We start from the raw sequence: 24,822 nt of genomic DNA on the forward strand, positions 1-24,822 counted from the left end.
ATTTTTATGTTCTTTTTTTTTTTAAATTCTGACATCTCTAAAAGAGTCTTTCTATTGATAATATGCCACAGTTTACTTTGTGGATTTTTTAAAAAATTTATTAATAGTGCATAAAATAGCACATCTTCTAAGTGATGGCATCTTTTTTCACGGGAGTGCACTATGTTAAAGAGTTACAAGATCCATGTATTCCATAAAAAATAATTGTTCCACCACCCTGCTTCAGTAATTTTCAACAATCTTTTTCATTTAGACTGTCATATATATCTTCTCCCTTTCACACATTTTTTTTTTTTTTTTAAAGATTTTATTTATTTATTTGTCAGAGAGAGAGCGAGCGAGAGCGAGCACAGGCAGACAGAGTGGCAGGCAGAGTCAGAGGGAGAAGCAGGCTCCCTGCGGAGCAAGGAGCCCGATGTGGGACTCGATCCCAGGACGCTGGGATCATGACCTGAGCCGAAGGCAGCTGCTTAACCAACTGAGCCACCCAGGCGTCCCCCTTTCACACATTTTAATGGGAGTCCCAGATATAGTATTTCATATACATGTATCCCTATGTGTTTCTATATATATATATATTTATATGTCTTTCAGTATGTATCTGTAAAAGAATTTTTAAAAAATCAACCCCAAACCATTATTATACATGCAATAAAATTTATTATCATTCAGCCACGGTTAAAATACTGATTGGTTGATACACATCTGTCTCTTAAGACTCTGGTAATACAAACCTCCTTTCATCACCCCACCAACTCTGGTCTCCCTTTTAAGGAACTGAATTGTTTGTTCTGATTTGTTTGCTGATTGCATTATCATGATAATAACCAGTTTCTATATCCTTTGCATTTCTGTAAACAAGTGTGTGATGGGATTGTAGGTTTGATTTTTTGGGGAGTGCTGAGAGGAGGATTTTTCATAGACTCTGTTCTGTCAGATAGTACATAATATCTGGTTGTCTCTGTGATAGGACATACTGATTGATAGTCCTTATTTAGATCCATTAATAGGGGTTGCAAGTTAGTGCCATGTTAATCTTATTGGTTATAACTTACTAGCTGGAATAGTTCTATAGAAACAAACTCTCCCATATTAACTGTTCAGTTCTCTTAAGAAATACAGTTGACCCTTGAACAGCATAGTTGTGATCTGTGCAGATCCACTTAAATGTGGATTTTTTCTTTTTTTAATGTGAATTTTTTTCAATACAATAAGTAAATGATTTTTATGACTTCCTTAATCACATTTTCTTTTTTAAATTAAATTTTACTTATTTGAGAGAGAAAGAGAGGGCACGAGGTGTTGGGGAGAGAGGCAGATGAAGAGGGAGAAGCAGACTCCCTGCTGAGCAGGGAGCCAGCAGATTCAAATGTGGGGCTTAATCCCAGGACCCTAGGATCATGACGTGAGTGGAAGACAAGATGCTCAACTGACTGAGCCACCCAGGTGCCCCCTCTTAATTACATTTTCTTTTCTCTGGTGCACTTCTACTGTAAGAATGTATAATGCATATACCAAATATGTGTTAATCAACAGTTTATGTTATCAGTAGGCTGACATTCAATAGTAGGCTTTTAGTAGTTTAAGTTTTTGGAAAATCAAACGTTATATGCAGATACCTGATTGCATGGGGAGGGGGCGTTGGTGACCCTAACTCTTCATGTTGTTCAAGAGTCAACTGTATTTCGGTAAGGAAAGGCAGGATAAATGCTTGTTGATTCTGACCTTTTATTTACTAGTGTTCAGAATACTGAAAAGAAATTTAAGTATCATTATGAATTCAGGGATTTAAACATCTTGGATATCAGTCTGTTGCAGTTACTCTTCTTATTGATACTCAAATTTTGTCCAGTTTTGGTCATTGGGAACCTCATCAAGTTTGCTCTTGAGCCCTTATGACCGTAACCTACTGGTACTTGATAGGTTTTGTGCTTTCTGGTGTAAGAAGTCGTCTTGAGCTTATTTTATACTCTTGTGCCTCTAACTTGAGAATTGGTTTTCAGGGGCGCCTGGGTGGCTCAGTGGGTTAAGCCGCTGCCTTCGGCTCAAGTCATGATCTCAGGGTCCTGGGATCGAGTCCCACATCGGGCTCTCTGCTCAGCGGGGAGCCTGCTTCCTCCTCTCTCTCTCTGCCTGCCTCTCTGCCTACTTGTAATCTCTCTCTGTCAAATAAAAATAAATAAAGTCTTTAAAAAAAAAAAAAAGAATTGGTTTTCAGTTGTAGAATCTGAGAGCTAGTCATGCTCCTTCCTACCGGATTGGTCATGTTCCTAGGTCTTTGTTTTTTTAGACAAAGCTAGGAAATACGTTTTGTGTGTTATTTTTAAGATAAAGTACATGAGTTTATACAGATAATTGCAGTTTAAATTTAGGAATATAAAGTTTTCATTTAGCAGTTTCTTTATCCCATTTTTACGTCCTAGTTCCCAGAAGTATAGACAGTAATGTAATTAGAATCTCACCAATTACTTAGTTGCTTCATTTCATAGAAAAATACAGTGGTCTCAGAGTAACAATACCAACACTAGCACCAACCATATGATTATGTAAAACAGTTTATTTATTAATTTATTTATTATGTAAATTCTACACCCAAATTGTGGCTCAAATTCATGACCCTGAAATCAAGAGTTGCATGCTCCACTGCTGAGCCAGCCAGGTGCTGCCCCTATGTAAAAGAGTTCAGAACTTTTTTTCTTAAGTTATATGCCACAAGGAATGTATAGTTATTGTGTTTAAAGTCCCTTAAAAGGATTTCACTGTGATTATAATACCAGCTGAATACACACTATGTTGATGTTATTTTATTTTTGATTTTTTAAAATAAAACGTTTTATTTTGAGTTAATTACAGATTCATATACAGTTATGAAATAATACAGAAATTCTGTATATACTTCACCCAGTTGCCCCTGTGGTGACATGTTGCCAAACTATTAATACAGTATTACGGTTAGGATATTGACATTGATACAGTCAAGAAACAAAACATTTCCATGGAGAGGATCCCTAATGTTGCATTTTACAGCCACACCACCTCCCACTTCTCCCACCCGTCTCATACCTGACCTTTGGCAACTCCACTGCTGTAATCTGTAATCCATGGCTATAATTTTGTCATTTCAAAGATGTTATATAAATGGAATCATACAGTATGTGACCTTTGTTTGGGATTGGCTTTTTTTACTCAGCGTAATTCTCAGGAGAGCCAGCTAATTCGTTGCATGTTACTAGTATTTTGTTCGTTCTTACTGCGGAGTAGTGTTCTGTGATATATATGTACAGTAACCACCTACCCATTGGACATTTGGGTCTTTTCCACTTTTGGGCTATTACAGATAAAGTGGCTGTGAACATTTGTGTACAGGTTTTGGTGTGAGTGTTAAGTTTGTTTTCTCTGGGATAAATGCCTGAAAGTGCAGTTAGTTGTTCAGTCACGTGGTAGTAGCGTGTTTAGTTTTACACAAAATTGCCCAACTATTTTGTGGATCAGTTGTACCATTTTATATTCCTATCAGAAATATATGAATAATCTAGTTACTTTTTATTTTTAGGATTGTTTTGTACTTTATTTTTATGACTATATGCTAATGTGATTATGTCCTTCCACCCCTGAAGTAGGATAAAAAATGGATTATTCTTTCCATTGTTTCCTTATTAGAAACAGATATATACATACATACTTGTATTTCTTACCTTACTTAGGTAAGTGATAGTATACTATAGTTTTTGCCACATTTCATTTTTTCTCTTAAAAATATGTGCATAGGGCGCCTGGGTGGCTCAGTGGGTTAAGCCGCTGCCTTCGGCTCAGGTCATGATCTCAGGGTCCTGGGATCGAGTGCCGCATCGGGTTCTCTGCTCGGCAGGGAGCCTGCTTCCTCCTCTCTCTCTCTCCCTCTCTGCCTGCCTCTCTGCCTACTTGTGATCTCTCTCTGTCAAATAAATAAATAAAATCTTTTTAAAAAATAAATAAATAAAAATAAAAATTAAAAAAAATATGTGCATAAGGTCACTTTATAGTGGTATGTTGAGGTTGATTGATTTCTTTCCATCCCTTCAAGATAACCCCATCTTTTTCATGAAATAGCATCCTTTTTTTAACAGACTTTTTGCTGTTTCCTAAGTAAAAGGTTTTTTTCTTAGAAGTACAGTAGAGTCACTTAACTGGCATCTGCTGCTGATTACGCTGGATAAGATCTAACTAAGGCAAGGGACAATACATAATATTTTATACTTTTCATTTTTCAGTAAGAACATATTAGAGAAATTGTAAAGTTTATCACGTTTAAAACCAAGCTGCTTACACCTAAATTCATGAAAGTTTGATGATAAATCATTAATATTTTAATACAGGAGTTTGGATAAAGAGAGGGCAGTGCTACTACAACGCCGGAAAAGGGAGAATATGTCAGGTAGGTGAAAAGAATCTATACTAAATGAAGATCAGTGTTATCAAGAGAATTGGGTGGCCTGCGTATTTCAGTCAGATGTAAACACCTTAGCAGTGAATGTTGATTGTGTATATGACTTACAATCAGGTAGAGATTTTAAATATTCTTTTTTTAACAGATTATAGAATAAGAATGTACTTATTTTAGAAAACGTAGGAAGTAGAGGAAAATAAAAATTATAAATCATCCATGTTTTTCTACAAAGGTAAATTGGTTTAAAGAAGTATTAAAATATGTTTGCTTTTCAGAGAGATGGTGATCCGTTAGTTTATCATAATGGAGTAGTAGTTTTTCATTTTTAAGAATAGATTTTAGAAGTGTAACTACAATATAACTTTGATTTTGGCTTAAAACAGTACTAGTACAAATGGTTTTGAATAATCATAGTTAATTGAACTCTTCCTGTTTGATGGACATTTAGGATGTTTCCAGTATTTTTTTATTTTTTGTTTATGTTATTACAAGTAGTACCTTCAATGAAACTCTCCTGGATAAGGTTTTTTTTGGGGGGGGGGGTTCGTTCACTTTATCTTTGAATACATACTAGAAATGGGATTACTGGGTGAAAGGGTAATAAATGTAGAATTTTGCTAGATAGGGCTAAATTCCCCTTCATAGGGAATTGTGAATTTCCTTCCAGTTTATGCAAGTGCTGCTTTCCCACAGTCACACTATGTCTGTGTAATGTCAGACTTCTGTATCTAGTTCAGTGTGTAAGAAATGGTACTTGTAGTTTGCATTTGAAGTGTCGTTGAGGTGAGGAAGTAAGAAAAAACGTTTATTCTTCAGACAGATGGAGCTATAACAGTTTGCCACGTAGAATGCCATGTAGTTTGTTTTTTGTTTTGTTTGAAATAGTATTACAAGTACAATAGTTTCTGTTTTGCCTTGGAAGATGGTGATACCAGTGCAACTGAGAGTGGGGATGAAGTTCCTGTGGAATTATATACTGCATTTCAGCACACCCCAACATCGATTACTCTAACTGCTTCGAGAGTTTCCAAGGTTAACGATAAACGAAGGAAAAAAAGTGGGGAGAAAGAACAAAGTATTTCAAAGTGTAAAAAGGTACGTTTTTCTTTCTTAAGATGTATAGATGGAAATTGGTGGGAGCTGAGTTTTACAGGAAAGGCAGATGAGTATTGGATGGTAGCCAGAAACGGTGTTAGAATCTTAAGCTTTTTAAAACTCATTTTAAAATTTTAATATGTTTAAAAGATTGGAGCGTAATAGAGAAGAATGTTAGCATAGTGATTTGCAATCATCACTAGTGAAACTAGTCATAGAAATGCCACCCAGGTGCCCCCAGCCTCAAAAATCTTTAAGTCATCTTTACTTTTGGACATTCAGATTGATTTTCAAAAGCACTGTTAATTTTTTCCTTTGGAATGTCTCTTACTTTTTTATTTTTCTTTCTTTTGCTTCTGCAAACTCATCTAAGCCTTCATCACCTCGTATTGTAGTAATAACTTACCATATTTAATTTCTCCAACTTTATCTTTCTGTTCGCAACATCTCCTGTGAATATTGCTCTTACATCTCTTCTCTGCTTAGAAGAATTTTGATTCCTCTACCGTAAAGAAAAGCATAACTGTATTTGAGTCAGAATCATAAAATCGGACTTTTTAAAATAAGGTTTCCAAGATCTAATTTTTAATTTTAGCCAATTTTATTTCATACTCTTCAGTAGGTACAAGTGCATATATTCATTTTTCCTTGACTGTGGCATATTTTTCCTATTTAATGCCTTCTTTCATATTTTTTATAATTTTTTAGAAGATTTTATTCATCTGAGAGAGAGTGAGAGCACAAGGGGTATACAGAGGGAGAAGGAGTACCAGACCCCCCGGGGGGCAGGGGGTGGCTTGACCCCAGGATCCTGAGATTATGACCTGAGCCACCCAGGTGCCCCTCATATTTCTTTAGTACTAGGATTGGGTTCCTTTCAGTTCATCTCTCTGAGTACACCATTCTCTGAAGTCTACCTAGCTCTTTTCCCATGTTTCCCATGAAGGTTCATTGCCTTGTTTTTGTTGTTAGTAAATCTTGCTTGCTTCTAACATGTAGTCTACACACAGACTTGACACTTAAATATATTTGGGTCTATATTGCTTACTCTCGGCTTATGTTTGTTAGTCCCCCTAGAGACTTTTGGGGTGGACTGATGATGAAGATAAATGTTAAAATACCATTTCAGGACCCAGCAGATTAGTGAGCTGTCACTAAATATTTATTGAATAAATACAGCTCTCTTTTACCACAGTGTATATTTCTTAAATAAAACAACAAATTCAAATCACTTACTAGTTGACTTAGAGAATTAAAGAGAATTAAAGTAACATTATTTTATCACTCCCAAAACTCATGACTTTAATAAAATTATTGTATTATTTTTAATACCCTTTCAATTTTAATCAAATATTTTTCCATGGTTGTAATAATTGAGCACACAGAAAACGTGACGGTTTTTTGGGCAGTATCACATACATATTCTTATGTTCTTACATAATCTACATTCTTATTTTTTTTAATTTGAATATATTTTAGTTTCAGGTATACAAAGTTTGCACTCTTATTTTTTTAATTTTATTTTATTTGAGGGTGGGGTGGGGAGAGAGAGAGAGAGCATGCATGAGTACAGAAGTGGAAGGGAGGGGCAGAGGGAGAGGGAGAAGCAGACTTCCACTGAACGGGAAGCCTGATGGGGAACTTGATCTCAGAACCCTGGGATCATGACCTTAGCTGAAGACAGAGACTTAACTGACTGAGCCACCCAGGCGCCCTGTCTGCATTCTATTGTTAATAATAGAATAATATTCTAGTAGATGACTTTAGTGAACTGATTGATTCTTAAATATTATATTCAGTTTAAAGAAAAACTCACTCAGAATTTAATGTTATTTCAGGCCTTTCGCGAAGGATCTAGGAAGTCATCAAGAGTTAAGGTAAATACATTAAATTTAAGTCCTTAGTACCAACTGTCAGTTTTTCAGGAGCTTATTAAGTGATTGTCCATAATCTTTATGTTCTCTTCATTGTGTATCATTTATTGCTTATTATATCTTTATCAGAAGTGTACCATAGAAAATCCTATTTTGATTAATATGCCACTCTTGGAGTTTACTCACAATGTTAAAATATTAAGCAAAAGGAAGTGGTATGTAAGTAATACCTAATATCAAAATTTGGGGTAATATGAATTTCAGTTACTGCATTCCATGCCTCCCAGTACCACTTCATATACTGGACATATGAATGCAAAATCACATTGAGAATTTGAAAATTTGTGTATTTTGCATAGTTGGGATTCTAGTGATTTAATTAAGTAAGTTGTTATAAAATACTATAAAATCACCATTGAAGTACAAAGTAGTCACCTGTACCTTGAATTAATTAGAATACATCCTTAGTTTTGTAGATGGCCAGATTGCTGAGAGAGGCAAGGCTCTTTAGCTCTGCCTCCCCCCCAAATGATAGGTGTTGGATAACAGAGGTCAGCTATATAGTATGGCGATAGCTTTCTAGGTTATATGGTTAAAGAATAATGGGTTTCTCAAGTTGTCAGATAATAAAATAGGGAGCATGTTACAGTATATTTGTTGTGACCATCGTGTAAAGCATAATAGTTACTCATTATTCCACATTCCCTGGAAAACAAATCATTTAACACCTGTGCAGTGATGATTACTGCATACTTTTGTAGTTCTTTCTCAAGAAAGTTAATACATCGTGACACTCAACAGACTATAAGCCCAAAAATGTTCTTTCTGTGTTAAAGTATATGTTTGTACTTTTATACTTACTATATATATATTAAACTTGAGTTTATGGGATATTCTCTGACATAACGTACAGTCTGAAAAGGTTTTTGGATTTACCCAGTAGAAACTCAATACTTTGTAGTTTCCTTTTCCAGTTTATCCAGTAGTCATCCCAATAGGTTTATTGAAGATGGGGTATCTTTTACCTAAGTAAAATATTTTCATTTATTATGTAAAGAAGTGACTAAGAAAGTGAAATTTTAATAATCTTTGTGAATCTTTAAAGATATATACATATATTTTAGAAGATTTTATTTATTTGACAGAGAGAGAGAGGGAGAGATCACAAGTAGGTAGAGAGGCAGGCAGAGAGCGGGGAAGCAGGCTCCCTGCTGAGCAGAGAGCCTGATGCAGGACTCCATCCAGGACCCTGAGATCATGACCTGAGCCGACGGCAGATGCTTAACCCACTGAGCCACCCAGGTGCCCCTAAAGATATTTTTTACTTAAGTCAAAGATACCTTCTTTAAGATACAGCAATTCCAGTTAGTAATTCTGTAGTATTTATAGGTTGAAGAGATACAGAAGAATTTACTGCATCAGATATATACCAGGTCAGTAGAAGGCTTGGTTGGGGTGGGGGGTGGTAAAAGAGAAAGAAAAAAATCTTTAAAATTTATTAGATTTCTTGGGGCACCTGGGTGGCTCAGTGGGTTAAAGCCTCTGCCGTCAGCTCAGGTCATGATCCCAGGGTACTGGGATCAAGCCCTGCATCCGGCTCTCTGCTCAGGGGGGAGCCTGGTTCCCCCGCACCCTCCCTTCCCGCCCCTGCCTGCCTCTCTGCCTACTTGTGATCTCTGTCTGTCAAGTAAATAAATAAAATCTTTAGAAAGTAAAAAATAAAATTAATAAATAAAAAAATAAAAGCTGAGATATTACTAGATTTCTTTAATAAAGCTGATGAAAGCCTTAATATATAGTATTTCATATTTGTGTAAAAATATGTTAAAAGGTGGTCATCATAATGTGGAATATATAATTACATAAAATATCAGTTGGTAAAAATAAACACACTCTGTCAAGTAGATGAACAACTTTGTTTCATTGTAGGAAAGAATGATACTTTTGTAATAAAAATTACCTATATGGAAGGTGGACAAATGGTAAACTTTAGTGTTGACTATACATGTGTACCTGGCTAACAGGATATATAAGAGCTTTTATTAATTCTACATGTGATTTTAAAATTTTAGTTATGTAGGTTGTACATACTTTAGAGATAATCTTTTTTTTTTTTTCCCCAACAGATAGTAACAATCTTTAATATTATTAGTACATCTCACACCAACTGAGAAAATAAATGCCTTCCTAAAGCAACAGTTCTTAAACAATTTTGTCTCAGGGCCTCTGTGTACTGAAAAAATTATTGAGGAAACCAAAAAAGCTTCTATTTTTTTTCTGTGTTTTTCTTTTTCTTTTTTCTTATAAACATATAATGTATTATTAGCCCCAGGGGTACAGGTCTGTGAATCGCCAGGTTTACACACTTCACAGCACTTACCATAGGAAATAATCTTTTCTCATCAAGGTGTTCAGTATTGTAGAACGAAATTGATGAATAGCATTTACAAAAAATTGAAATGTCATGTGTTAAAATCATTTACAATCTGAATTATGCTAATGAAACAAAAGTTTTTGTTATCTGCATTGATTGACTTTCATCCCAAGATTGCAAATAAGAATCATTCTGGAGACGCCTGGGTGGCCCAGTGGGCTAAGCCTCTGCCTTCGGCTCAGGTCATGATCTCAGGGTCCTGGGATCGAGTCCTGCATCGGGCTTTCTGCTCAGCGGGGAGACTGCTTCCCCCCACCACTTGTGATCTCTCTCTGTCAAATAATAAAATCTTAAAAAAAAAAATCATTCAGGAAGGGGTGCCTGGCTAGCTCAGTCGTTAAGCATCTGTCTTTGGCTCAAATCATGATCCCAGGGTCCTGGGATCGAGCCCCACGTTGGGCTCCCTGCTCAGTGGGGAGCCTGCTTCACGCTCTCCCTTGTGTTTGCTCTCTCTGTCACTGTCAAATAAATAAATGAAATCTTTAAAAAAACCTTATTGTGGGATTCCGCCTTTTAAAGATTTTATTTATTTATTTGACAGTAGATGGAGAGGCAGGCAGAGAGAGAGAGAGAGAGAGGGAAGCAGGCTCCTTGCTGAGCAGAGAGCCCGATGCGGGACTCGATCCCAGGACCCTGAGATCATGACCTGAGCCGAAGGCAGCGGCTTAAACCACTGAGCCACCCAGGCGCCCGGATTCCGCCTTTTAATATATTTTCAAAATGTGTGGTAATTATGCCTGTCTGTAAGTTGCATTCCAGCAAGAAAAGAGTCCCCTTTTGTTCTTTTTTTTTTTTTAGATTTTTAAAATTTTTATTTTTTGAAGATTTTATTTATTTATTTGACAGAGAGAGTACAAGTAATCAGAGCAGCAGGCAGAGGGAGAGGAAGAAGCAGGCTTTCTGCCAAGCAGGGAGCCTGATGCAGGGCTCAGTCCTAGGATCCTGGGATCATGACCTGAGCCTAAGGCAGCCACTTAAACCAACTGAGTCACCCAGGTGTCCAGTAAGATTTTTTTTTAATTTTAAGTTAATCTCTACACCCAGCATGAGGCTCAAACTTACCACTCCAAGACCAAGAGTTGCATGCTCTTTCAACTGAGCCAGCCAAGTGCCCCACACTTTTTGCTCTGTAACAGATTAAGAGAGGCTATGACTTTCTGTACTTTACACTAAGCATTTTTATCTTTTGGGTTTTTAGTAGGAGGTATAGATGAGCAAAGGTCCTTGCTGTCACTGTGACCCTTGAATTTAGGCTATGGACCATTTTGGTCATTTCACATTCTGTGAGATATTTTGTTCCTTATGTCAAATTTATCATGTGGACAGTTGATTATAGATCTTGAAATTACACTAAATTAAGATAACAACATGTATTTTTAAATAAAACGTGTCAAAATTGTAGTCTGTCAAAACTATGAATACAAGGTAGATACTGACAGTCTCTAATAAAATAGTGCATGTTCTTTTATTTATTTATTTTTTTTAAAGAGCTCCCAAGAGAGCAGTGGGAGAGGGGCAGAAGGAGAGGTGAGGGAGAAAGAATCTTAAGCATCCTTTTTTTTTTTTTTTTAAGATTTTATTTATTTATTGACAGAGAATGACAATGAGAGAGGGAACACAAGCAGGGGCAGTGGGAAAGGGAGGAGCAGGGAGCCTGATGTGGGGCTCCATCCCAGGACCTTGGGATCATGACCTGAGTCGAAGGCAGGCAGACGCTTAATGACTGAGCCACCCAGGTGCTCCAATCTTAAGCATCTTAAGCAGAATCCACACCCAGCTCGGGGCTGATATGAGTCTGTGTCTCAGCCTTGAGATCATGACTTGAGCCACAGTCAAGAGTTGGACACTTAAGAGTTGGACCCTGAGCCACGCAGGCTTAGTCAGCCCCATGCTGTCCTTTTTTTAACCAATAGCTAGCAGTGACTCCCAAGTTTGGAGTGTTTGCAGTTTTATTAATGACGCCCTTTGGGCTACAGTGGTGTCAGTGAAGGCTGAATTTTTGCTAGTCCAACATAACTTGGTCTCCTTTAGTTTTCTAAGTCCTTACCTGTCTGGCATGCAGTATGAAGATGTAGTAGGCTGCTCATTTATGGTCTGTTTTTCCCTAGGACCTCTGAAAGCCTATCATTGTCTCTACTTTATATTACGTTCTTTTACATAGATGATCATTTGTTTGAGTGTGTGTATATAAATACTTGGAAGTCCAGATATTAATGCTTTGTTTGCTGTGATTTCAGGGGTCAGCTCCAGAGATCGATCCTTCATCTGATGGTTCAAATTTTGGATGGGAGACAAAAATCAAAGCGTGGATGGATCGCTATGAAGAGGCAAACAGTAACCAGTATAGTGAGGGTGTTCAGAGGGAGGCACAAAGAATAGCTCTGAGATTAGGCAATGGAAATGACAAAAAAGAAATAAATAAATCTGATTTGAATACCAACAATTTGCTCTTCAAGCCTCCTGTGGAGGTAAATATATCATTTGCCAAAAAAAATTAAGAAACAAAACCGTTTTCTAATGCATATCTTGAGTAGTTAGCTTGAAAGCAATCAGGTTTAATTAATCTCAACATTTCTCTGGTTTTAGAGCCATATACAAAAAAATAAGAAAATTCTGAAATCCGCAAAAGATTTGCCTCCTGATGCACTTATCATTGAGTACAGAGGGAAGTTTATGCTAAGAGAACAGTTTGAAGCAAATGGATATTTCTTTAAGAGGTATATTTCTTTATTTTATCAGTTATCTATAGTTATGAATTGGGGTTTTGGGCTATTTTACCAAGATGCTATCTGTGTTCATACATATTTTGCCTTCCTGAGTGCATTTTAATACATTTAAAAGTGTAGTGTGACTGAACAATGACTAATGATAAACTTTTGAACTATAATAAAATACAGCAAAAAGCAGATGTATTCCTCAGTCTCTTACCCGTCTCTGTCTTGCTGACACTCCTACAATAGTCTACTTCAAAGATAAACTACAGCAGTTTAGATGGATGTTAATGGAAAACTCTGATTGCATAAGATTCTAAGGAACCTTTTGAGTCCAGGACCTTTCCTAACTCCTTGTGACATAATTGGTAGAACCTGAAAAGACCATTGGTGATCACAGGCAAAAATCCCTTCCTCTTTATTAGAGGATGTTAGATGTGCCCTACTTTAAAACGTTCACTTTCTTGTGAAAGTGAGTGGCTCTGGAGCCCTCTTCTGTGGTTTGTGATTTTGATGGGGATTTGATGTGACCATTGCTTCCCAGAGGTGTAGAAATACATTGGTATAGACTGAGAACATTCTCAGTCTATATGATTATTTGTTGTTTATAATTGAGTTTTTAAGATTTGAAAGATATACAAGAATACTTCTCTTTTACATACAGATTTTATGTGAAACAGTGTTGTAAATCAAACACTTAAATGCACTAGGAGATACGGATTTTAAAGGCATCCAGTTATGAATCCTTCTGTAAAGGCAGTAGTCACCCCCTTTTTATTTTTCCTTGTAAATTTGAATTTCTACCTTCAGTTAATTAACTTTGATTTAGATAAGATTATTGGAGCAAGTAAAAATCGGATTAGCATGAACTTGCCCTTAACAAATGGGTTCTGGTATCAGATTGCCTGTATTCAGATCTTGGCTTCACTATTGACTTTGAGTATTTTAGAAGTTTGGTAATATGTTAATAGTTTAAATGCATTTCTTTCTTTGTAGACCATATCCTTTTGTTTTGTTTTATTCTAAATTTCACGGGCTAGAAATGTGTGTTGATGCAAGGACTTTTGGAAATGAGGCTCGGTTCATCAGGCGTTCTTGTACACCCAATGCAGAGGTAAGCTTACAGAAATCTTTTTGGGAGGCAGGGGTTTGGGGAATATGTGGAAATGAGTATCAGACACAAATCTGGTAGCCTTTTTGACCATTGATGAATTTTATATGGCCCAGTGTGCTTCCACTTTGAAAAATTAGGCTCTCAGGTTTTAGAAATGACTTTGCACATTTTGAAGAAATTGTGATTTTTTTTTTTGTAGGGGAAATACTGGACTTTGTTTATTTCTGAAGCTCTGTGGGTCATATACATCTTGATCTGATTGGATCAAGATAGATGACAAAACTAAAAGCTAAAGTAGATTTTACATGTGCTACTATAAATTTTTTTTATAAAAATTGTGCTTTAATTTGGAGCCTGAAGCAGTATTTCTGGTTTTTCATGCCAGAGTAAACATTTACAATTTATATGTTACAGCTAAGAGTATAGGTTTTGAAGCCAGACTTACTAGATTCATGTCTTCTCTTTGATGAACTAGCTTTGTAATCTTGTCTGTGCTTGTTTTTCCCTGTAAAAACTTAATGGGAGGACTAAAGGAGTTAATAACCTGTGAAGTACCTAGAACAGTGTCTGTCATAGAAAAGTGTGGTGTTAACTGTACCATTACTCATTACTGCATATCATCAAGTCAAACATATTATCACTTATAAAACTCCCAATTCCAGGGATACTGAGAGGTGAAAAAATATGCATTATGAAATTGTGAAGTGTAGTGTTTGCTTTTTTTTTTTTTTTAATACTTTATTTATTTATTTGACAGAGGTCACAAGTAGGCAGAGAGGCAGGCAGAGTGAGAGGGGGAAGCAGACTCCCCGCTGAGCAGAGAGCCCAGTGCGGGGCTCGATCCCAGGACCCTGGGATGATGACCTGAGCCAAAGGCAGAGGCTTTAACCCACTGAGCCACCCAGGTAGCCCTAGTGTTTGCTTTTTAATGCTACGTGGTGGATTGCAGTTTGCCTCACTGCACTTGCTTCCAGCTGATAACCACCAGTTTAGAGTTAGTCTTACAGTTGCATATTTTTCACATTGTACTCATGAATTACTTTGAAAAGTTTTCAAAATTACAGGATGAGGTGCTCCTAAAGATAGAAAATAATTTCTTAAAATGTAAAATTATTCTTTTAACAGGTGAGGCATGAAATTGAAGATGGAACCATACATCTTTACATTTATTCTATACAGAGTATTCCAAAGGGAACTGAAATAACTATTGCCTTTGATTTTGACTATGGGAATTGGTAAGTTCAAGTCTCTAAATATGTTATCTGTTTTGAAATAGTTCCTTAAGGCCCTCCTAAAAATCTAGGTATTGTCATCACTTTCATAGTTTTTTATTTGTATGTATTATGAGGCAGTGAAATGTACTTGAAAACAAGCATTTTGGTGTCAACTTCCACTAAGCATTATTACTTAGTTCTTTTCTAGACTTATTATTGTAATGTAAATGATCATAGTAATTTTAAAAAGTAGTCCTAATTCAGCCATATAACACTGACCTTGTTTACATGAGAATTTCTTCTTTCTAGTGTTTTAGGGGATACATTTTTGGTTTTAATGTAAGTTAATTGATCAGTGTGAATGGATAATTTCACTTTTGCCCTTCAAAATAAAAGAAAATTGTGCAGGGGCCCCCAGGGTGGCTCAGTTGGTTAAGCAACTGCCTTCAGCTCAGGTATCCCGCTTCAGGTTCCCAGGGGAATTTGCTTCTCCTTCTGACCTTCTCCCCTCTCCTGCTCTATCTCTCAAATAAATAAATAGAATCTTAAAAAAAAAAAGAAAAGAAAAGAAATTGTGCAGTTTTTTTGTAGTATAAATTGAAAGGGTTTGTTGGAGTCCTGTAAGGAAATTCTGAGAACTGTTGTTCTGAAACACTAGGGAAATAAAGTTAATTCTGAGTATAAAAACTTTTTTTAAAGTTCTATGTAAATTACATTCTGTAGTGTTTTGTTTTCATCTTTTCTCATTTGTTACTTTTGAGATTTGGTTCTTTTTGTGTAGCTCTAGTTCATTTTTTTCACTGCCAATAGCATTTATCCATTTCTCTGTTGGATCTTAAATTTGCCAGAACCGTTCTGTGACTCCTTGAACATGTTTTTGTGGGCCCATGTTGTCTCCATGGGAGAGAATCTAGTGGATATGCTTGCTCAGCCGTGGCATGTGCACGGCCTCAGTGTTACCTGACAGGGGGTCATGACCAGTTTCTATTCTCACACCTTTCTTCCTTGCTCTACTTCCTTATGACTTTGAAAAATTGGTGCTAATCCATGTGAAATGGTATTTTTTATACATACGTGTGTGTGTGTGTGTGTGTGTGTGTGTTTTAAAGATTTGTTAGAGAGAGAGAGGAAAGTAGGGGGAGATGTAGGCTCTCCGCTGAGCAAGGAGCCTGATGGGGGACTCAATTCCAGGACACTGGGATCATGACTTGAGCCAAAGGCAGACGCTTAACCTAGTGAGCCACTCAGGCATCCCATCTTTTTATATTTTTAATTATCATTTTCCTTGATTATTTTATAAGCCCAAGGATCTTTTTGTATATTAGTCATTTGGATTTCCTCTCTCATGAATTGTTCAATCCCCTTCAATTTTCCTACTGGTCTTTTTCTTTTTTTTTTTGGGTGGGGAGGGGAATGGTTTTTTTGTATCCTGTAGTCTGTTTGGTTATAAGCATTTGAGCTCATTTCCTCCTATTCTGTATTTTACTTCTAAAGTTTTGTATGGTAACCTATTTAAATGTGTAAGTTTTACATGTTCATGATGTTTTCTGTTAATGAAATTTCACTTCCTGCACTGTGTATCTCTACTTGATTGTTGGGAGTCAAATTTATTATAACTTAAGCATGACCTTCCTAGCCCTTTTTCTCCTAGATGGCAGTAAATTTAGCATAATGGCTCTTTGCTCATTGCTTTGAAAGACTGTCTCCCATAAATGGTTAAGAATATAAGCTTTTTATAATCTGAGTGGTTTCAAATCCTAGCTTGGTTGCTTATTCAGCCGATTTCTTCATCTCATTACATCATAATAGAAGAATAATAATACTCACCTAACAGGAATGTTTTGAAGATTCAGTGAGTATAAGATATGTAGAGTGTTTCCTGGCACAAAATAAGTGCTTTTAATAAATATTAGCTGTTGGCCATCATTATTTGCAGTTGTTATCCTAAAATCAAAGAAAACATCTAGAAAGACTTTGAACCTAGTTTCTAGTAATACCTAATTTGGGGAGATGGGTCCCATAGATAACAAATTTTTGAGTTCTGTTCCTGATTTTCAGATTTAGGCAGTTTGACTTGTACTAATCTTGAAAATTAGTAAGGAACAGTATTAGGAACTTTGGAAAGTGAATTACTTTTATGGCAAACAAGTATTAAACTACTTAAAAACGTGTCGAATGGGGGGCTTCTAGTGTTTTACTTAGGTTTGGGCATTTTGCCTGCATCCTGGAGAGAAACTAAATGGTGGTGGTAGGGATATGGAGGGCAGAGTTAAGAAGAGATGGAAAGTGTGAGCTTTGGACTCACACAGACCTGTACCTGAATACTGTCGCAACCATTTAGTAACTGTGCCACTTTGGACAAAGTGCTGAAGCTCTCTGCATTTGAATCTTCCCTGTATAGTGGAGGTAATAATTATCACTGTAGTGAAGATGAGAGATAGTGCAGTTATTTTTCAAGTGTCCATTTGAAAGAGGGAGTACTTAAGAGAGGCAAAGGAAAACATAACTCTACCCTTTTTCTGGATGGCTTTTTTTTTAAAATAAAGATTTTATTTATTTATGAGAGAGAGAGAGCATGAAAGGGGAGAAGGTCAGAGAGAGAAGCAGACTCCCCATGGAGCTGGGAGCCTGATGTGGGACTCGATCCCAGCCAGGATCATGACCTGAGCTGAAGGCAATGGCTTAACCAACTGAGCCACCCAGGAGCCCCTCAAAGTGGCTTTTTAAGGACAACTGGTTATCAAAGTCATTTCTTAAAGTATAAGACATAGTTAAGGTTTGGGACTACTGAAGTAAATACCATTTTTGCCTTAATGTGAACCAAATGTATCGTTTCACTTACAAGGATTCAGTTTTAATTCATTGAGGTTTTTTTGTTTTTGTTTTCCTTCTCTAAACCATCACTGGTTATCCTTATGATTGAAGGTCCAATTTCTATCAGAAATCAACTTCTAATGATTAATGTTTTTTAAATGAGGACAGAAAAACTTCTTTTGTGATAGTTATGGGGAGTGCAAATTTGTGAAAAGTAAGGATTGCTTATTAAGTGGTAGTAGTAGCATGCATGCAGTTTTGCAGAGTTGCAGCTTAAAATGAATTAGAAAATTTTACAATTTGTCTTGAATAAATATTGAACTGGTTATCTTCCCAGTAAGTACAAGGTGGACTGCGCATGCCTCAAAGAAAATCCAGAGTGCCCTGTTCTAAAACGTAGTTCTGAATCCATGGAAAACATCAACAGCGGTTATGAGACCAGAAGGAAAAAAGGAAAAAAAGAAAAGGATATTTCAAAAGAAAAAGATACACAAAATCAGAATATTACTTTGGATTGTGAAGGAACCACCAACAAAATGAAGAGCCCAGAAACTAAACAGAGAAAGCTTTCTCCACTGAGGCTATCAGTATCAAATAATCAGGTACTGAACTACGCTCTTCTGATTGTCAGCAGAAGTCAACAAAAGAACATAATTTGTCACATTTTAACCTCTTTATGTAAAACGGTTTAAATTTTTTAAGTTAGATCTATTGTTACTTAATGAAGTACTTAGAAACATAAAACACAAGTACAGAAGTTCTGCTAGAATTTGTGCAGTGTTCATTAAGCTTGTTAAACAACTGAGCCAGCAGATCCTTGCAGAATTGAATACAAGATTTTCTATAACTGGGTGATTTAAAAACTTCTCCCAGATGGTATTGTCCATATCTTAATAGTAAGTGTTCTTATTTAAAGTCTTAATTTCCTTTTTTTAAACATTTGGGACATAATTAAATCAATTCTATAAGGATGAGACAGAAGATTTTTCAGAGAAAATACTCTTAACATGTAGGATTATTTTGGGGGGTGAGTTTGGCCCATATGTCTGCCCTGCTAGGAAAGAGTTCCTTATATGCCCTCTACATAAATAGAAGTTAGGAGGCACCATTTAAAGTGAAAAATAAGGAAGATTTCACTCCTCTCCAGTAGCCCATTTTCCATAGTTTAATAGTTTAATTAACTTAATATATTTCCCAAAAGTTTTAAATTGAACAAACATTTATTAAGCACTTGGAATCTCTAGGCACCAAGTTTTATGAAGTAATTTTATATGTTTATGTTTTGGGAAGAATGTAAACAGAAAGCTATGCTACCATATTTGACTTTGTGGGCTCTATTAATATTATGGACTAGAACTCTAAAAAGCAAAATCATTTAATTTTGAAAAAAATTTTTAATTACAGCCAGTTTTAAGGTTCTGAAATGGGTTTAAGTAGGCTTGTAATTTTTCTTTGTTGAATGCATTAGTTGCCATTTAAAGGTATTTTAATAGTTCAGTGTCCCTAGTTTGTAGATGGAATAGTAGTTTCTATAAAGCAGTCATTTCCATCTTTCAGGAACCAGATTTCATTGATGATATAGAAGAAAAAACTCCCATTAGCAATGAAGTAGAAATGGAATCAGAGGAGCAGATTGCAGAAAGGAAAAGGAAGATGGTAAGTTGGGAAGCCAGTAGCTGCTTCATGCTGTCTCTTGGGCTTATGACAACTTCTCTTCCCATATTGTTGTTGCCTTTAGGAAGGTTTTGACACTGTTCTTTATTAGGAAACATGTTAGCAAACATGATGTGCCACTGAGCATTTCTGTTTGACTTTGTTATTACCCTTCAAATAGAATGTATGACATTTAACATTTTTAAAGCTGAGAACTACTAATAAATTTTAATGCCAGAATTACTGTTCAAAATCTTTCATTAGCTAAATGTTCGTTTTCACTTCATAATTTAATGTAAAGCAAAAATGGAATTTTAAACCTTACACCATCACCAAATAAATGAGTTATGTAAAAAAAACCCCACTGTTTGGTAGCTACTATGTCTGTTTCTCATACTGGTACCATAAAATAAGGTTTTCATTAAAATGCGTTTGGTATTTATGTTCCTTGTTCTACTTTTTATACAGATATTTGCAAATAAATAATACAAGATATTTTATTAGAAATCCATGTTAATTTAGCAGTGGATATATATTTATATAGGCCAGTTAAGTAAGTATTATGTATGGTATAGTTTACCCAAAGATTTGAAAATGACTTTACACACCAGTTAATGATCCTAATATGGGTTTTCCCCACTCCCTTTTACTTTATATGCTTCCTTGTTTCCTATCTGTGATTTTCACACTGAATTCCATGGAATCTCAGGTGTCATACACTTAGTGTAGGGAGGGATAGGATCTTTGGAATTTGGTCATTGTAGGCCTACTTAATGTAAGCCTGTTTTATTGCCTGGATGGTCATTCCTGTATCATTTCCTTGTTGACATTCGGAATTATGAGAGCAATGCAGAACTGTTTCACAGCCTTTGGATTTCAGAGGCACTGCTCTGAGGGTGTGATAGGGTGATATTAGAGATCAGAGACAGAAAAAAACAGCTCTGTAGGAGAAAGTACTGAAGGAGTACCAGAAGGAGTCCCCATGAACCCTTTTCAACATTTGATTTTATCTGAATTATCGATACCTGCCCAAATCACCTGTGGCCCTCTCTTGACTAGATTTAAGTATTGGCCCATTCATTCTGCAGTAGCCACAACAGTGTATTTGCACTAACCTGCAAAAACAATTTGGAGTAGCACTGGTTTTTGGATGAGGCATGTGTCTGGTAGAAGGAACCTCTTTCGCAGGTGACTTTAAGGGCTATAACAGCCACTTGGAAAAAATCACAAGATTTAAAAAAGGAAAGGTTTAATGCCCTTAAAATAGTTTTACTCAGATTGCATTTTTTATAAAAGTTTTTGTGACTGTGGGGCTACTTTAAAATTACGTCTCTCTTTTAATGCTGAGAAAATCCATGAACTTAAGAACATCCTCATTTTCAGAACCCAGAAGAAAATAGAAATACCCTTTTGCTGATGGAACTTTGGACAGATAAAAATGCTTAGTTGGTCCATTTTTGGTCCTGATTTTACCTGTTTGAATGCTATGTTAATACAGGCAAATGCTTCGAATTCCATGTCCATTTGGGCATACTCATTTTAATGTCTGCCCAGTCTAAGGTTGCTTGTGTGCAGCTAGGTATTTTTCATACAAGTAAAATGTGGAAAACTTGAAAAGTATCAGTGTTCAGAATTTGTCTGGTATTTTGAAGGGCTGTGAAACAAATACTTAAAAATCTTTGTTCCTTGACCTGTAGTTCTCAAAATCATTGCAGTGTTACGATTTCTAATGGTATATTTGCTTTGATATCTCAGTTAAGAATTTTTGGATATACCCATATAAGCAGAATGCAAAAGCATGCATCCTAGGATTCTTAAGCCAGTTTGGCAGGGTCTCCCCACCCCTGCCAACATATTAGTATTTGTGAGGAACAAAATACTTGGTTTTAAAACTTAATATTAGCCGTTAGTGTCTGCCTTTTATATTGGTTAGGTTAACATTAGTAGTTGGAAAGATTAAGGACAGCTCGTGAGAACCTTAGGTTAAACTGATTGAAATCTCCTTCTCTGAGAGGACAGACTTTAAATCATTGTGGATATAATAGGAGATTCTAGTTGTCTTGTATATTTATGAGATTGGGATATAAAAGGAGTTAGTCATACTCTCTCTGTAACGTCCAAACTCAAATATACTTTAGCCCATCCTTTCATAGTATAGCTTGAACTGTATGAAACTGTTGATTCGACAGTCTTTACTTACATAAATGGCACTTGTTCTTTAAGATTTTACTTATTTGACAGAGACAGACAGTGGGAGAGGAAACACAAGCAGGAGGAGTGGGAGAGGGAGAAGCGGGCTTCCCACAGATCAGAGCCTCACATGTGGCTGGATCCCAGGACGCTGGGATCATGACCTGAGCTGAAGACAGACCCTTAATGACTGGTCCACCTGGGCATCCCTAAATGGCAATTTCTTGAACAACCTAATATTTAACATTGTGTTCAGTCTCCCAAAAATTGCACCAGTGGATGTATTATTTTGTTGCTTGCTTGTTCTTTTTGGTGAAGTTGGGAGATAAGACTGTGTCTCTGCCTTCAGGGGCATTTACAGAAACAATTATAGTACAACAGATGTGGTAATGGAAATATAAATCTGATAACCTTGAGCTGTGGTTGGGTTGGGGGCTGCTCAGAGACCATTCATGAAGTAGTGTTTATGATGGACCTTCGCTGTAGGGTTGGAACAAGTACAGATTAGCGTGTAGCTAAACTGTATGGCACTGAGTGGAGAAATAGCCCATAGAGAAAATAGCCTGGAAGGGGTTATATCATACTTGGCTGGGATTATAGAGGGTGTTTTTGGGGGGAGCAGGGAGGTAAGCGTTGGTAGCAGATCACATGAAATGTTGATAGAAATTCCATGGAAGACTATTCAAATTATTGTATGACTAGATACAAAGCTTTTATTAACATTTTCCTTTCCCCTCCATTTTTCCCCCCTTAAAAAGTTGTCACCTACCTACAAAAGCAAATTTGTGCCTAACTGGTATAAGAACTGAATAGATGGTTATTGACATTTCCTTTTAGCCGGTAAGAAATACTTCTGCGGCAGTGGGTGGAAATTGACTTTGGAGAATCTTACAGTCAGCCCAGTTAAGCTACAGAAGTTGAAATAGGGTAGGGAATCACCTGATTCCAAAACCAGGGCACTACTGAGAGGACACCCCCAGGTACACTGTAGTTGGTATGGTGAGGGGTAAAGAGTGTGCAGCAGGGGGTTAGATACTGGGAAGCGCATTACATTTTGTTGAACTAACAAGTGATCAGTTGAAACATAAAGCTTTTGAAAGATTTAAATAAAAAAGGTGGCTTGCCACTCCAGATTTATAATGGCATGAGAAAAACTTCCTCAGGTATCTTCTGATCGATGTTTTCAAAATAATTTTTCGTTAATGTTTTCAAAATAATTTTTGTGTTAAGACTGTACCTTGGGGATATATAGTCTTGGTAATATTTGATGGTATATTTTAGATTGCTTACACTGGAATCCAGGGAAGGTGGTTCAGGAGGCCATCACAGTTTGGAAGATAGAGATTTAAGGAATGGGCATGTGGGTGGCTCAGTCTGTTAAGTGTCTGCTGTTGGCTCTGGTCATGATCTCAGGGTCCTGGAATCGAGTTCTGAGTCAGGCTCCCTGCTCAGCAGGGAGTCTGCTTCTCCCGCTTCCTCTGCCCCTCCCATTTGTGCTTGCTTTCTTGCTCGCCTGTTCTCAAATAAATGAAAAATAAAATCTTTTAAAAAAGAATTTTTAGAGGTGCCTGGATCGCTCAGTGGATTAAGTCTCTGCCTTCAGCTCAGGTCATGATCTCAGGGTCCTGGGATTGAGCCTCTCATTGGGCTCTCTGCTTCCCGCCCCCCACCCCACCGCACCTGCCTCTCTGCCTACTTGTGATCTCTCTGTGAAATAAATGGATAAAATCTTTTTTAAAAAATTGTAATTTTGTTAAATGGTATAGCCCCAGCTTCTAGGGGGAAGAAAAAACTGCCTGGCTTTATTAAAAAGTCCGTGGTCAGTAAATGAACCTACTAAATATTTGTGGCAGCCATTCAAGTAGAGATATGGGTAAGCCCCTAAGTGTGAATTTACCGAAGCTTCCTCATAGGCCAGAAAGTGTCCTGGAAGCCTTGTCAGTATGCAGAAATCTCCATCATTTTCTTATGCCTCATCCTTCACACCAGAAATTATTCCACAGAACTCAACATTTTCGGGGGGAGGGCAGAAGAGCTCTGCAGCCAGTTGAGTTTAGTAAACAGTGCTTCAGTTTCCCAACTTCGAGTTTCCCAGTATACACACATTGTGTTTAAAAGCTTGAGAAACTCTGTTTGTGAAACCATTTCATAAACTTAGACACCCTTGCAACTTGTTTGTGGTGATACCTTTGATAGCCTACAGATTTTTATTCGATGGTACAGGCATCCTAGGGGAAAAGACTAGAAAGAATCCTGTTCCTAATGTTTCTAGGAAGTAACTTGACTTAGAAGAGCACTTTAGAAGATGAGGAAGAAATTTTGATAGTAAGATATCAGGATTAACCTTGGCCAGAAAGTCATCTGATGATATGTGAAATATATCACCCATCTGATCAACTTTCTCTCCTTATGACATGATTAAGTTTATGTCGGTTACTAGTTTTAATTTTCTTAGGTCTTCATTTTCTCTTTAGAGAGTTTAGGAATTGTGTTCTGAGTGATTACTGACATTAGGCTACTGAATAGCAAAAAGGGAACCCATGTATTTTTATCGGTATTCTGTTTAAACGAACTGAGGATCTTCAGCTTCACCTGCCTTGTAATAAACTCAGGATTCCCAAAGTCTTGCTAAAATACTTCATTCTGTGCTTTCACGTAACAGTGACATATGCTCTCTGTAGTATATACACACTCCTTACTCATTTAACAAAATTGTGAGTGTTTGCTGTTTGCTAAGGACCACTGAAGGTACTGGGTGGAAAAAGGCAGCCAGGTTCTGGAGAAAATTTCCTGGAGGATGGCATGCATGGAAATAAGAAACAGATCTCAAAGAGGAAGCAGTACTGTGAGGATAAACTGAGTCATCATGTGGTAGAGAAGAAATGGGGATATTATTTTGGAATTATTCTGTTGGTAATCAGTAATCTTAACCATTTTTTAGAAGATTAGTAAATTACTCTCTAACTCTTGTTCAAGAGGATAAGCCAAGTTATTTGAGTGAGGAATCTCTTACTTTATTTTAAGGCTGTGGGTAGGGTAATTTGGCAGGCTGACCCTGCTGGTTCCCTTTCCTAAAAGGCAAGTTTTTTCTTTTGAGAACCACTTTCTGCCCATTAGCAAGGTAAAACAAAACAAAACAAAACAAAAAAACAAAAAAAACCTGTGAGTTCCTAGAGGTCTTCATTTTGTTTCCTTCTCAGTTCTCTCTCCTATGAGGTGCGTTGCCGTCTGTGCCCATGCTGTGGGGCACCCGCAATGCATCAGCTTGTTTTTACTCAGTAAAAAAGTGCCAGTTAT

The 24,822-nt window shown here is 36.8% G+C and overlaps 1 protein-coding gene across 7 annotated transcripts in view; it reads left to right on the forward strand.

The window, feature by feature from the left end:
- Window positions 1–24,822, forward strand: part of KMT2E (lysine methyltransferase 2E) — a 97,438-nt gene that overhangs the window by 57,516 nt on the left and 15,100 nt on the right. For all 7 annotated transcript variants that reach the window (XM_032305481.1, XM_032305480.1, XM_032305484.1 and 4 more), the window contains 9 exons: window positions 4,356–4,414; window positions 5,349–5,521; window positions 7,360–7,398; window positions 12,067–12,297; window positions 12,416–12,546; window positions 13,537–13,654; window positions 14,780–14,889; window positions 18,020–18,284; window positions 19,240–19,338. In XM_032305481.1, coding sequence (XP_032161372.1) covers window positions 4,356–4,414; window positions 5,349–5,521; window positions 7,360–7,398; window positions 12,067–12,297; window positions 12,416–12,546; window positions 13,537–13,654; window positions 14,780–14,889; window positions 18,020–18,284; window positions 19,240–19,338 — 1,225 coding nt within the window. The remainder of the gene's footprint in view (window positions 1–4,355; window positions 4,415–5,348; window positions 5,522–7,359; window positions 7,399–12,066; window positions 12,298–12,415; window positions 12,547–13,536; window positions 13,655–14,779; window positions 14,890–18,019; window positions 18,285–19,239; window positions 19,339–24,822) is intronic.

The sequence above is a fragment of the Mustela erminea genome, chromosome 11 (genome assembly GCF_009829155.1).
Source record: "Mustela erminea isolate mMusErm1 chromosome 11, mMusErm1.Pri, whole genome shotgun sequence".
NCBI classification, from domain to species: Eukaryota; Metazoa; Chordata; class Mammalia; order Carnivora; family Mustelidae; genus Mustela; species Mustela erminea.